The sequence below is a fragment of the Ailuropoda melanoleuca genome, chromosome 12, assembly GCF_002007445.2.
Source record: "Ailuropoda melanoleuca isolate Jingjing chromosome 12, ASM200744v2, whole genome shotgun sequence".
Classification (NCBI taxonomy): domain Eukaryota; kingdom Metazoa; phylum Chordata; class Mammalia; order Carnivora; family Ursidae; genus Ailuropoda; species Ailuropoda melanoleuca.
In genome coordinates, this window is record NC_048229.1 from 29,089,130 (window position 1) to 29,103,589 (window position 14,460).

Below are 14,460 nucleotides of genomic sequence, written 5' to 3' on the forward strand. Positions count from 1 at the left end.
CTTCTAGTCTCCTAATCCCCGTTTTCTCAAATGCGCAGCCAGGGTCCTCGCCGCCCCCAGATCCCTGCCCCGAAGTCGGCTCTTCGCTGTACGGATCCAGACCTTCCCAATATGGCTGCGCCCTCCGAGCGGCTTCCAAACGGCGACGAGACCGAGCGGGAGCAACCATTTCCGGCTCAGGCCTGGTCTGTGATTGGCTTAGCGCTCCGCTCAGGTCGAAGACTAGGCGAGAGCGATGAAGTCCTAGTAAGCATGCGCGATGGCGCTGACAGCCCCTGCCGAGGTGGAAGAACCGGAGATGATGATAAGTCTTGAAAAGAAGGGAGAGGATGGGCTGTATTTGCACCTTTCTGGTCACGCCGACCAGCTCCGGTCGCCCAGGGTGGCCATCTCGCTTTCCGTAGGGCGCACGATCCAAGATGGCGGCGCACGGTCCACAACGGCCGCTACCCCCGCAACGCAGCGAAATCGGTGCGGCGATGTTGCCCAGCGATAAAATTCTAACCAGGACCAGAATGAGGGTTTGTGGGCTGACCGTTCACTCCAAAGTGCCACGGATGCCGAGACACGGGCCCGCAAACCAGATGAGCGGAAGCGGAAGTGGCGTACCGAAGCTTGGGTTCCCACGGCGTAAGGTCACAGATTCGCGGTCGAGGTTGGTTAGGTTTCTGCTGCCTGCTTTCAGGGTCCCGCGCTGTGGGAATTCTGCGACTTGAGATGCGGTTCGTGGTGGGTACTCGTGGGGGGCTGTTTCAGTTGGCTTCGGGGTTGTCAGCGGCGTTGGCGGAAGCTTGGGCTGGCAGTGGTGTTTAGAACGAAAGACTATTCCTACTGACAGCGGCAGGTGGGCTCCGGATCGCGCCCCAGGCCGTAGTTAGAGGCGTTGGGAAAACCACTCACTGACCGAGGGGCCCATCGGGGTCTGGTCGGTGAGGAAAGGATGGGGGTCATCTGAGGTTCCTATGGTCCGAGTTTGAGCATCCGAGGGGCCCGTGATCCCTGTGAAAATAGGTGTGTGGGGGCTGTGCATGGGTGCGAGAGCGGAGTGCAGGGTGTTCGTGGGAGAGGTGGGTGGGCTTGGAACGCGAGGAGCCGCAGGGAGACATTTGGGTGTGTATATTGGGGTGTTATATTTCCCAGCTTTTTATGCTGAATTTAAGCATACAGAAAAGTCGAAAGAATAGCAGAATGATTCACCCGCCATGAAGAGATCCCCGAGTTATTAAAACCGCGCCATAAACTCTTAGAATGTGTGTGTGCGTATCAGCCAGTGTACACGTGCGTTTGCACGCGCATGAAATCGTGTTAGCCCTAGCTTTTTCAGTTAGCAATAATCGCTCCTCGGATAAACCCTGCTGCCATTGCGCAAAAAAAATGACATGACATGACATGACATGACATGACAAAAAAAACCCCTAGCTTTTTATGTCCGTTTTGCTGTATGTTTGTGTGATTTGTTGTATGGTGCTAAATTCTTTTAATTCTGTTTTCCTATTCAAGCACATTGATATCTATCTCACAGGTACTTCTGAGGGCCCTAACTTCATGACTTCATCTAACCTAATTACCTCCCAAAGGCCTTATTCCCAAATACACATGAGTTTGGGGGCTACAATTATTTTTTCTTTAAGTAGGTTCCACGCCCAAGGTGGGGCTTGAACTCACAACTCATATCGAGAGTCACATCTTCTACCGACTGAGCCAGCCAGGCACCCCTGGAGGACATAAATATTAAGTCCATAACAGGTAGTTACTTGACAAAAGGTAGCTATTATTATTTAAATGTATGCTTTCATAATGGGAGTTTTCACATTTCAAACAATTCTGTTAACTTTTTAAATTATATATATAAACATATACATATGGATATATTTTCTAACTCTGTGTATTTATGTTTCATATTAAATAGAGTTCTCTTCAGTTTATCACAACATCATTATATACTTATCATCAGTAAAAGCAGATAAAAATCACCTTAATCTGTAATGGTTTGAAATGTATTTTTAAACTGAATTATATTTTATGGATATTTTTCCTTTTTTAATGGGTAAAAGTAGGCTGGATCGAATGCGTATTTCAAAGGCTTCTGGTTTAGTTTAACCAAACGCCCCGATAACGTTTCATTATCTTATGCTTCCACACAGTGTGCCAGGTTTTTCTACATCTTGAGTGGCGGTGGGTAAATCATCCTTTCCTTCTTTTCTAATATGATAGTCCTATTTAGAGAAAAGTGATTAGCCTCAGCTTTTCTTTATAGTTTTATTTAATAAAGGTCATATTTGATTATTTGAAAATGGAAAAGTCTCCATCCTTGTTCCATCTTCCTAGCCTCTCCTTCTAACTCTCCCGAACTTTGAAACTACTATTCACAAATTAGTATGTATTATTCCCTGGGCTTGTATAATTTTATTACATGTATATGGATATACTCTTAACGGTAGTAAGAGTACATTCTTTAGTTTTTCGAGTTTGTAAGTTTTATAATGAGGATATTATAATGTGGTCTTCTGAGGCTTGCTTGTCTTGATTCAGTTCAAGTCTGTGATTCATCCATTGTGCATGTAGGCTTGGTTCATTAATACGAATTTCATTGCGTAAATACAATGAAGTTGTATTCCTGGGAAATAGTCTCTAAATTGTTGGAATGTCCTGAGTGACAGGAGTGTCTTTGTTATTCATGGTGGGTCTGTAGATGGTTATGCCAGTGAGGTGACTCAGGATGGGGCTCTTTATGCCAGAAAGACCAACCATGTGATTAGAGGGTTGGGGCTTTGAGCCTGGTGATACCGGCCCAACCTCCGAGATAGTAAGCGTGCTGGAGGTTGAGTCACATGGCCAGTGATTAGATCAGTCGTGTTTACTTAATGAAATTCTAATAAAAGCTGTAGACACTGAAGCTCAGGTGAGCTGCTGTGGTTGGCAGAACCCTAGATATTGTCACTTGTAGATATGCTGGATGGGTATTGTGTCCTGACTCCAGAGGGATAGGACAATGGAAGCTTCTGGTTTGGGAGGATCCCAAACCTCACTTACCCTATTGTCTCTCTCCATTTGACTGGTTATGATTTGTATTCTTTTGCTATAATAATATATTTTTAAAATTATTTTTAAAAAGATATTATTCATTCATTCGAGAGAGAGTGCATGAGTTGGGGGAGGGTCAGAGGGAGAAGGAGAGGGAGAAACAGACTCCCCGCTGATCATGAAGCCCAACTGGGGGTTCTTTCTTACGACCCTGAGATGATGACCTGAGCCGAAATCAAGAGTCGGACACTTAACCCACTGAGCAACCCAGGTGTCCCTCCTTTTGCTATAATAAAACTTCTGTCTTGCACAGTTTCCCCCCAGGTACCTTGTAAATTACTGGTTTTTCTCCCCCTTTTAAATCTTATTGTTTGTTTGAATATGAAATTGCAGTTAATGTTTATGTTGATATTAAATCAGTTGCATAATGACAGTTTTGTTTCTTTTCCAGTCTTCATTCCTTCAATTTATTTTTCCCATTTTATTGCTCAGGTTTTTAATCTGTGGTACATTTTTGACCTCAGAGAGAGGTTATCCCTGTCCCTAAGTTTAAAGAAATGCTGTGGATTATTTTTAGATACTCTTCCTTGTCTGTTTCTAGTGTAGTAATATATATATTTTTAATTGTCAGTGGTGGGGCACCTGGGTGGCTCAGTCAGTTGAGCTGTAGACTTTTGATTTTGGCTCAGGTCATGATCTCAGGGTCCTGGGATTGAGCCCCATGTTGGACTCTGTACTCAGCAGGAATTCTGTTCAAGGACTGTCTCCTCCTCTTCCTCTCCCCCGCCCCTCTCAAATAAATAAATCTTTGAATTGTCCGTGGGTACGGTTTTTTCTTACATGTCTTTTCTTCATCTGTTGAGATAATTAAATGGTTCTTATCACACTATCCTTGCATTCCTGGAATAAAGTCAACTGTGCGTAGTATGATTCTTCCAGTATTTGGTTTTCTTAGTATTCTTCCTATGTATCAATGGATATGGTTTCTCGGTATTTTATTTAGGCTTTTTATAGCTAAGTTAATAAATGCAGTTGGCCTATAAATGTCTTTCTCACATTGTCCTTGAAATCCAGTACTGTTCTCTTCAGTTGTCCTGTAGCCTAAGACACAGAGTTGCATTTTCCTTCAGAGTTCTCAGCAGTGTGATATTGAGAATATTAAACTGTGTTAATATATTTCTAGGGTGTCTTGGCATCACTAGATTACTTGGTGTTAAATTAATTTTTTCATAGCCAGAATTAGTTCTTTAACAGTCAGCACTGTTTATGTAAGAGATCCAGCTGGGATTTTGTGTGAAGATGAAGTCTCATCAAGGGATATGTATTTGAGATTTCATTGCAGAGTTTAAGGACACACACTTTGTTTTCAGAGGCAGACAGCCTGTATTTGTTTTGCCTTTTGTAGCCAATGTTAGCTTGAGGTATAATTTACCTACAGTAACTCTTACCAGTTCTTCATTTGCAAATTTGATGGGTTTCTCAAAGGTATACCAATGTGTAACCTCTACTTGCCTCAACCCCAAAAGTTCCCTGGTGCCCCTTTCCATTTGAGACGATCCCATCCTTTGTTCCCTTGTGATCATTTATGCGCTTTCTATAGTTATATGTACTCTATACCTCATACGCCCTGAGTTATACAGTAAGTAGTTGTGTCAATGGGAGTCCCATTCCCTGGCCTCTGTTCTTGAGTTCCGCCAAGAAAGAATTCAGAGCCAAACTTTTAAGCAAGCAAAGGTTTAACAGCAGTTTAAGCAAAGGTAAATTCCTGAGATGGGAGAGTGAGCTGGCCCAGAGGTGGCAGCTGTACCCTGAGTCGGGGTTGTTTTTCCCTTTTGTGTTTGGTTAGGTCATGGGTCATAGCTAGGGCGGTTTCTGACTGAGGTTGCCGCCAGTCATCTAAGGGACTCCACCTACTGGGAGAATTTTTGGCCTTATATGGTCCTTGTCAGAACTGTCATGGCAGCCATTCTCGGGGGTAGAGGGGTGGGGGGATTAAAATCACAATGTGAATGTATTATAATAAAGCTCTAGGTTACTCTAGAGCAGTGGTCACAGGGAAGAAGGCAGGCATATCCCCTGGGGTCTTTCCCAGGTGTTTGGAGCTTGGCTTCCACCCTTTTACAGTGGAAATCACTTGTTTCCCCCTCATATCTGGCTAACTGCCTACTCTGTCAGTCGCTGGTGTTTGGCTTCTTTTCGCTTAAAATAATGCTTTTCATCTTCATTCATGATTTTCCATTTATCGTTAGTTTATTCCTCTCCGCTGCTGAGTAATAATTGGTGGCACAGATATGCCGCAACATGCTCATTCCCTGGTTGATGGATTTTTTGGATTTTGGAGGTCAGTTTTGGATATTCTGAATAAAGCTGCGATATGCATTCATGTCCAAGTCAGAGTAGCTGTACCTCGTTGTATTTCTGCCAGCGGTGCAGGAGAGTTCTTTTTCTTCACATCCTAGTCAGTACTTAGTATTTTCAGTATTTTAGGTTTAAGCCATTCTGGGGCACTTGGCTGGCTCAGTTGGTGGAGCACGTGACTCTTGATCTCAGGGTTGTGAGTTTGAGCCCCAAGTTGGGCCTAGAGCTGATTGATAAATAAATAAATTAATTAATTAATTTATCGCCATTCTAACAGGTTTGTAGCAACATTTTATTTAGGTTTTAATTTGCCTTTGTTGTGTAACCTAAAGCAGCTTTTTGTGTGTTCATTAGCCATCCCTCTACTTTTGGTTGGGGGGGGAACATGTCTGTTGAAATCTTTTTTCTTTTTTACTAGATTGTCTTTTTTGTGAAGTTGGAAAAGTTCTTTGTATTTTTTAGTTAGAAGTCTTTTAGTCAGGTATGCATTTTGTTAATATTTTACTCTAGCCTGTAGCTTGATCCTTCATTTTTCAAGTGCCTTTAGAATATCAAAATTTGGGGCACCTGGGTAGCGCAGTCGTTAAGCATCTGCCTTCCGCTCAGGGCGTGATCCCGGCGTTCAGGGATCGAGTCCCGCATCAGGCTCCTCCGCTGGGAGCCTGCTTCTTCCTCTCCCACTCCCCTGCTGTGTTCCCTCTCTCGCTGGCTATCTCTCTGTCAAATAAATTAAAATATATATATATCAAAATGTTTAGTACTGAGGATGTCTAATTTATCAGTTTTTTTTTCTTTTATATGCGTTCTGTGCCCTGTTCAAGAAATCTTTGCCTAATCCAGGGTCACTTAAAGTTTTCCTGTGCCTTCTTCTAGAAGTTTCACTGTTTCGTTTTTTAAGTAATCTCTACACCCAACGTGGGGCCTGAACCTCACAATCCTAAGATCAACAATCATGTGCTGTACCAACTGAGCCCACCAGGCACCCTAACAATTTCAATTCTTAAATCTATAATATATTGAGTTAATTTTGGTATGGGGCAAACACGAATATCCTGTTGTTTCAACGGCATTTGTTAAACATTTTATTATTTTTTTATCATGCTCATGCTTGTCTCTAACTTGTTGAATATATGGAGTATATATAATGTTTTGGTGTACTGGTCTACCAGGTCTCTCCCTTTGGCCATTATTGTCTGTTTCTCTTGCTTGATTTTTCCCCCCAGCTATGGGTCATGTTTCCTTGCTTCTGTGCATGTCTGGTAATTTTGATTGGATGTCGTATATTGTAAGTTTCACATTGTTGTTTGAAGGATTTTCTTTTATTCCTTTAACTACTTTTGAGGTTGGTTCTGGGAGGTAATCAAGTTACTTTGAAACCATTTGATTCTTTGGAGGCTTTCTTTTAAGCTTTATTAGGTGGTGCCAAGAGTCTTTTGTCTGGGATTGTTTTGTCCCCATTTCTCGAGGTAATATTCTCCTGACACCTCTGCATAGTGTGAGACCAGGCATAGTAGAAGGTCTTTCCACTCAGGCTGGTGGGAACACTAACTATTCCTGATCTTGCGTGAGCGCCAGAAATTGTTCCACCTGCTCCTTTCCAGTGGCCTTGGCAGTTTCCTCCCAGTTCATTAGTGCTGAGCCAGCGACTCAAAGGAACCCTCTGCCTCTGTAGAGTGTGTTTTCCCTCTCTTCTCTGGTAGACTGCCTGGCAAGTGTTAGTCATCTTTGCTTCCTCAGACTTTGAATTCTGTATCATTAACTCAGTGACACTGCTAGACTCTTGGGGTTCCTTCTCCCTGTGCTGTGGCCTGGAAAGTCTCCAGGCAGTGAGCTGCGGCACACAAGGGTTTCTCACCTTGTTTCCCTTCATCTCTGACTTCTGTGTGAGAAAATAATCGTTTTAGACATGTTCCCCCCCCCTTTTTTAAGTTGGTTAAGATGAAAGGGTCATTCATATTTTGGTAATCTTCCCTGCAATCAGAGGTTCTATCAATTCTGAGGGTTTATGTTTTAATCCTTGGTACACCAGTTACTGTGTGGCTTTTAGCAAGGTGCCTGACCTTTCCTTTCTTCGTTTTCTCTAAAATGGAATAATTAAAATCTACCCCCTTGGATTGTGAGGGTTAAGTGAGAAAAGAAGCTGCTTAAAACAGTTCTTGCATGTATAGGAACCTGCTTTTATTATTATTTCCACGCAAACTAATCTTTCCTTGAATCCACAGATGCTGGCTTTGAGAATGAAGCACTTCCTATAAAGGAAAAAAAGTAGATCTCGAGTCTAGAAATTCATCCTTGCTGAGGACACCCTTGATGAGACACCTGAATGCTGAACATGACCAAGTCCCAGGTGAGCTGTTTATTTCCCAGATTTCTAGAAGTTTATAAAAATATACAATCTGATGGTTGCCAGAGTTGGTAAGGGGGTGGGAGGGATGGGCAAAATGAGTGAAGGGGAGGGGAAGATACAGGCTTTCAATTATGGAATGAATAAATCATGGGAATAAAAGGTACAGGAAATATAATCAATGATATTGTAATAGTGTCTCTGTGACAGATGGTAGCTACACTTGTGGTGAGCATAGCATAACTACAGACTTGTTGAATGACTATATTGTAAACCTGAAACTAATGAAACATTGTGTGACAACTGTAGTTAACAGTTTAAAAAATGTATACAATCAAAGTGAATGATGTATATAGATCTGTTGCAGCTGGGAGAGATGTGCTTAGACTGGGAGACAGAATAATGATCTGGAGTAGCCACTCGGTGGGAGTTCTATCTTATCTGTATGTCACATGTTGCAAGGTGCTAACAACTGGGACTTTGCCACACAAGTGACAGGATCCAGAGCTGAGTTGCAGACATTTCTGTGGTAATACTGGAAACCATCACAGAAGAATAAAAACATGTTATAAGATTTACTGTGTATGTAAGCAGGAAGCACATGAACTTTGAGTAAATATTTCCCAGAGATTAAATGTGAAGAACTGCCTTTAATGGGTCTTCCCCTTCTGTTTTTCTCTAGAGTAAGGACCCAGTGAATGGTCATTTTCTAAGGAAATGTGGGAGATGTAAAAGGCATAGGTAGAACACTTTAAAAATCTCTTATCTACAAAGAGAAGAGTAACTTTTACCTAAGGGTTATTGTGTAGATCGTTGTGTCAACATATGTAAAGTGTTTAGAACAATATATAGCGCATAGTAAGAGCTCTGTTTTTGCTTTTTTGAGTATCATGATTTAATACATAGCACAATTTCTAAAAGGCAGGTTTTGGTTTTTTTTAAAGATTTTATTTATTTATTTGACAGAGAGAGAGACAGCCAGCGAGAGAGGGAACACAAGCAGGGGGAGTGGGAGAGGAAGAAGCAGGCTCCCAGCGGAGCAGGGAGCCCGATGCGGGGCTCGATCCCAGGACGTTGGGGTCATGACCTGAGCTGAAGGCAGACGCCCAACGACTGAGCCACCCAGGTGCCCCCTAAAAGGTAGTTCTGATCATAACATACTTTTGTATATGAAAAGCACTGCAGTGTCTACCAAGTGTCTGTAGGAAATGTGTGCACTTCCTCCAAGGTCTGTTGCTGCCTGTACCCTGGGCATCTGTTCTCTTTGGTCTCTTCTGTTTCATCGAACTTTTTGCAGTCCTTTGAACCCAGCATGGTATTTAACACTTTTAACACATGCTTTCTCTGGAAGACCCACAGCTCCCATGTCTTCCAGCTCGTACCGCGGAACATACCACTAAACATGCTGTACCTCGTCCAGCTTGACCTCTTCTTCAGAGCTATTAGTTCCTCACCTACTTGCGCCCATATTTTAACTTGAGTATACTTCTGTCGTAACCCTTGTTAATGTCTTGCCATATATGAACTCTGTAAAGGAGTGTACTTGCCACTCTGCAAGATCAGAAGCTACCTGGTCAGTACTATGCTTTATTTCCTTTTTTACTGCAGTGTGTAGTAGGTAACAGTAAATGCTCCTGGGGCTCCTGGGGCGCCTAAGTGGCTCAGTCAGTTAAGCAGCTGACTTTGGCTCAGGTCATGATTTCGGGGTCCTGGGATAGAGCTGTGTCAGGCTTCCTGCTCGGCGGGGAGTCTGCTTCTCCCTCCCTCCTGCCCCTCCCACAGTTCGTGCTCTCTCTAAATAAAGAAATAAAATCTTTAAAAACCCCACAAACAAACAAAAAACATTAAATACTTCTAAGGTGGGTTGCAGATAGTTTTTGGGTAAAGTTTTAATAACATTTTACATTGGGTGAATTAATGAGTGAAGAAGTGAATGAAGAATGCAGAAAGGAGGCTTGCCTAGGTGGCTCAGTTAAGCATCCAGTTCTTGAGTTCAGCTCAGGTCATGATCTCAAGGTTGTGAGATCGAGCCCCGCACTGGGCACTCTGCTCAGTGGGGAGTCCGCTTGAGATTCTCTCTCTCTCCCTCTCCCCTCCCCCAATTCGCTCTCTCTCAAATAAATAAATCTTAAGGGACACCTGGATGGCTCAGTCGGTTAAGCCACTGCCTTTGGTTCAGGTCATGATCCTGGGTCCTGGGATCAGGTCCCACATTGGGCTCCCTGCTTAGCGGGGAGCCTGCTTCTCCCTCTGCCTGTTCTACCTGCTCTGCCTGCCGCTTCCCCTGCTTAGCTCTCTCTCTCTGAAAAATAAATAAATAATAAATAAAAGAATGCAGAAAGGATAGTTTTAATGGATTTATTATCATACAAAGTATAAATCAAAACTAGGTATAGAGAAATATTTGTTTACAAATTTCTATAGTAAAAATAATCAGAATAATATCCTATATATCTTCTATATTTTATTCCATTATATTAACTGCAGATTAAAAGGGATATGTTATTACAGGGCTTGTTGTCATTCAGTGATGTGACTGTGGATTTCACCTGGGAAGAATGGCAGCTCCTAGACACTGTTCAGAGGAACCTCTACCGGGATGTGATGTTGGAAAATTATAGCAACCTAATGTCATTGGGTAAAGACCACTTTCCTAAATATCTCACCATGAGCCCATTAATTGCCTTCCCCCCCCATTGATAGAATTTATGGGTACTCTGATATCCTTAGTGATTTTGGAATTGTGTAGGTGGTAGAACTTGTTTTCTTTATGATCAAATAGTGACGGTACTTACTTTCATTTTCTGAATGAAAAGTTTCTGTTTTGCTGAGATGTACTGTCTATTCCCTGAAACTAAATTTTTCATCATAGGCCTTAATACTGCTCAGTTCTCTGGGATTACCTCTTGACAGGTTATCAAGCCACTAGGCCAGAAGCAACGGTCCACTTGGAGAAAGAACAAGGAATGGTAGAGAGAGAGTTCCCAAGTCAGCGTAGTCCTGGTGAGTACACTGGGGCAGTGGGAGTTGGTGGAAGCCAAGTGACAGTTGATCATTGGTGTGTTGGGAGCCTTGTTATTTTAACATTTTTTTCTCATAGTGTCTGAATCTTAAGAGGTGACTTAGAGCAAGTGAAAAGAGGTCATCAGTGTGAATGGTGTTTCCTTCTGTCACCATGCATGACTCATTTGCTAGCCACCTAGCAGAAGATGTACCTCCTTTTATCTACTCCGGGTCAAATCTTGGCCTATTTCATTTGGTCTTTCCTTTTTGGCTTAGTTGTTCTTCTTTTGCAGCTTGTTAGACAAAACCTGCCTTCACCACATCGTATCCATATTTGCATAGCTCTTCTATTAGGCTTTTAGATATTCATAGATTCCCTCCAAAGTTTGAGGACACCATGTCTTCACTTCATTACTTATTATTAATCTCTTTCTTTTATTGCATATCTCTGACTTATATTGTGCACCTGCTGTATCAGTTTCTCTGTTCTCTTTGGATGTTGACTTGAGATTCCATCCCCCTCCATTTCATAATGGTAGGAATCACCGATTTTTTTTCCCCTAGAAGTACTGTGGCAAGTTTAGGGTTGGTATCAGGAAAATATTGAGAAGGATGAATCTGTGGAGGGAAATAATGAAAATGATGCATTGGGAAAAATATTTTCTCTGAGCAAAAACTTTGTTCCTTTTGTAGAAAGACCCCTTCAATGTTTCTCAAGAGGAATACATTTGAAACAAAAGTCAGATTCAAAATTCCAGAGTAAAAACTATGCAGAAATGAATTCTGATGAACCAAACAGCCATGGGAAACCGTTTTTCCATAGTTTCCATGAAACCTGCCATACTCAGGGCCAGTACAGTGAACATAATTTCTGTGTGAAGACTTTCAGCCTGGTGAAAAATCTTAAAAGACATCACAGAATTCATACAGAAGGGAAACCTTATGAATGTAGTGAGTGTCCAAAATCCTTCAGATATAAGTCAAAGCTCATAATACACCAGAGAACTCATACAGGAGAGAAGCCGTACAGATGCCCTGAATGTCAGAAAGCTTTCAGTACAAAATGTCACCTCACTCTACACCAGAGAACTCACACAGGAGAGAAACCATATGGATGTATCGAGTGTCCAAAATCTTTCAGAACAAAGTATCATCTCATTCTCCACCACAGGACTCATACAGGAGAGAAACCCTATGAATGCAAAGAGTGTGGAAAAGCTTACAGGGAGAAGACAAAGCTCAGATTGCATCATAGAACGCATACAGGAGAGAAACCTTTTGAGTGTAGTGATTGCGGGAAAGGTTTTATGCAGAAGTCAAACCTGATTATCCATCAAAGAACTCATACAGGAGACAGACCCTATGGATGTAGTGAATGTGAGAAGACCTTCTGTAGTAAGTCTCAGCTTGCTGTTCACCAGCGAACTCACACAGGAGAAAAATCATATGAATGCAGGGAATGTGGGAAAGCCTTCAATAAAAACTCACATCTCTTGGCACATCAGAGAATTCATAGAGGAGAGAAACCTTATGAATGCAGTGAGTGCGGAAAAGCTTTTGTACACACGTCACAGCTTATTGTACATCAGAGGAATCATACAGGAAGAAAAGCTTATGAATGCAAGGAATGTGGGAAAGCCTTCAATAAAAAGTCACACTTCATAACACATCAGAGAATCCATACAGGAGAGAAGCCTTTTGAATGCAGCGAATGTGGAAAAGCTTTTATAGACAATTCACAGCTTATTGTTCATCGAAGAACTCACACAGGAGAGAAACCTTATGAGTGCAAGGAATGTGGGAAAGCCTTTAATAAAAAGTCATCCCTCATAACACATCAGAGAATTCATACAGGAGAGAAGCCTTATGAATGCAGTGACTGTGGAAAAGCTTTCATAGACAAGTCACATCTCATTGTCCATCAGCGAACTCATACGGGAGAGAAACCCTATGAATGCAGTGAATGTGGAAAAGCTTTCATACGGAAGGCAATGCTCATTGTCCATCAGAGAACACATACAGGAGAGAAACCCTTTGTGTGTCTTGAATGCCAAAAAGCCTTTAGCAGTATGGCAATGCTCAGCAGACATCAGCTGATTCATACAGGAGAGAAACCTCATGGGTGCAAAGACTGTGGAAAAGCTTTCCGCCAAAAAAGCCACCTTATTATCCATCAACGGTGTCATACTGGAGAGAAACCCTATGGATGTGTTCCATGTGGTCAGATCTTCAACCAGAAGTCCCAGCTCATTAGACATCAGAGACGCCACACAGGAGAAAAACCGTATCAGTGCACTCAGTGTGGAAAAGCCTTTTTTGAGAAATCATACCTCAGTGTCCATCAGAGAAGTCACGCAGGACAGAAACCTTATCAGTGTAATGAGTGTGGGAAAACGTTCTCTGTCAAGTTCTTTCTCACTTCACATGAGGAAATTCATGCTGGAAAGAAATCTCAGGAGCACAGTGAGCACTGGACAGACTTTAGTGAGATGTCAGATCTCACTGAATACAAGAGAAATCACACAAGACACACCCTATGAATGCTGTGAAAGTTAGGATACTTTTGGTTGGTGTCGGTTTCAGAGAATTTATCCAGGAGAGAGATCTTTTAAATGCAGTGAATATAAGAAAATTATCTACCACCAGTGTAGCCTCATTTCATTAGGGAAAGGCATATGAAAGAGTTGAAAAGTCAAAAATCTTTTCTTGACATGGAAAATCCCATTATACATCACACAGAAATGAAGCCTGAGCGCAACAAATGTTTTTGATGGTCATCTAATAGTTTTCACCGTGGGGGAAAAAAAAAGACCTCACAAATGTTGTGAATCCTGGAATGCCTTCCAAACAAATGAGCTTTCATACCAAAGACAATAGATGACTGAAGACTTGCGATGAGGAATGCCTCTGGTATGGAGTCGAAAGTTAATGTGCGTCAGGCAACACTTATTAAGGAGAATTAGTGTGGTATGATGGTGCTAGGAAAGGTTGCTTACTTATAAACTTTATAACAAAAATTTCATTCCTCTTGTCACATTGCCATATATTTATAGAAAACAACATGAAGTAGTCAGGAAGAGCAAATAACTTTGGTATGCCAAAGGACACTTTGTTTCACGTTTGAATATATTGGGTAGTCAAAACAGTAAGTGAAGAATGGTCCAAGGTGAATGTATTTGCTTTGTGTCTGAGTATTTTTGTAGTCCATGTATATAGTAATTTTCGGGTTTCACAAGGTCATGAAGGAAAGTTGTATACCACAGAATTGTTTGTAATATGCAGTATCCATCAAGAAATGCCAATATTGTAAATTTTTTAATATTCTATAAATTGCAAGGGAAGTCATTAGGCTTAATATTAAGACTTTTAAAAAAACTCTTTACTGGTGTACATAAGTGGATCTGATAATAGTTTTAGCCCTTTGGAATAATAAATTTTTTTAAACAAATTGTCTTCTGGTTGTCACTCAGTAAAAATAAATCCGTTAAAAATAGTGAGATTTGGGGTGACTGGCTGGCTCAGTCAGTGGAACATGTGACTTTTTTTTTTTTTTAAAGATTTTATTTGACAGAGCATGAGCAGGGGGGAGGGACAGAGAAAGAGGGAGAGGCAGGCTCCCCACTGAGCAGGGAGCCTGACGTGGGGCTTGATCCCAGGACTCTTGGATCATAACCTGAGCTGAAGCCAGATGCTTAACCAACTGAGCCACCCAGGTGCCCTGAGCATGTGAC

At 41.9% G+C, this 14,460-nt stretch overlaps 1 protein-coding gene across 8 annotated transcripts; it reads left to right on the forward strand.

Moving 5' to 3' along the window:
- Window positions 1-250: 250 nt before the first annotated feature.
- On the forward strand, window positions 251-14,177 carry LOC105234316 (zinc finger protein 420). Of its 8 annotated transcripts, none has more exons than XM_034639083.1 (6): window positions 251-729; window positions 1,635-1,746; window positions 7,605-7,729; window positions 10,238-10,364; window positions 10,640-10,729; window positions 11,423-14,177. In XM_034639083.1, exons 3-6 carry the CDS (start codon window positions 7,706-7,708, stop codon window positions 13,267-13,269), a joined length of 2,088 nt encoding a protein of 695 aa, XP_034494974.1. In that variant the 5' UTR covers window positions 251-729; window positions 1,635-1,746; window positions 7,605-7,705; the 3' UTR covers window positions 13,270-14,177. The 8 variants fall into 8 exon arrangements, with proteins under 8 accessions (XP_034494974.1, XP_034494977.1, XP_034494978.1 ...); XM_034639086.1 differs by having other exon boundaries at window positions 251-722; XM_034639087.1 differs by having other exon boundaries at window positions 251-655.
- The last annotated feature ends 283 nt before the right edge of the window (window positions 14,178-14,460 follow it).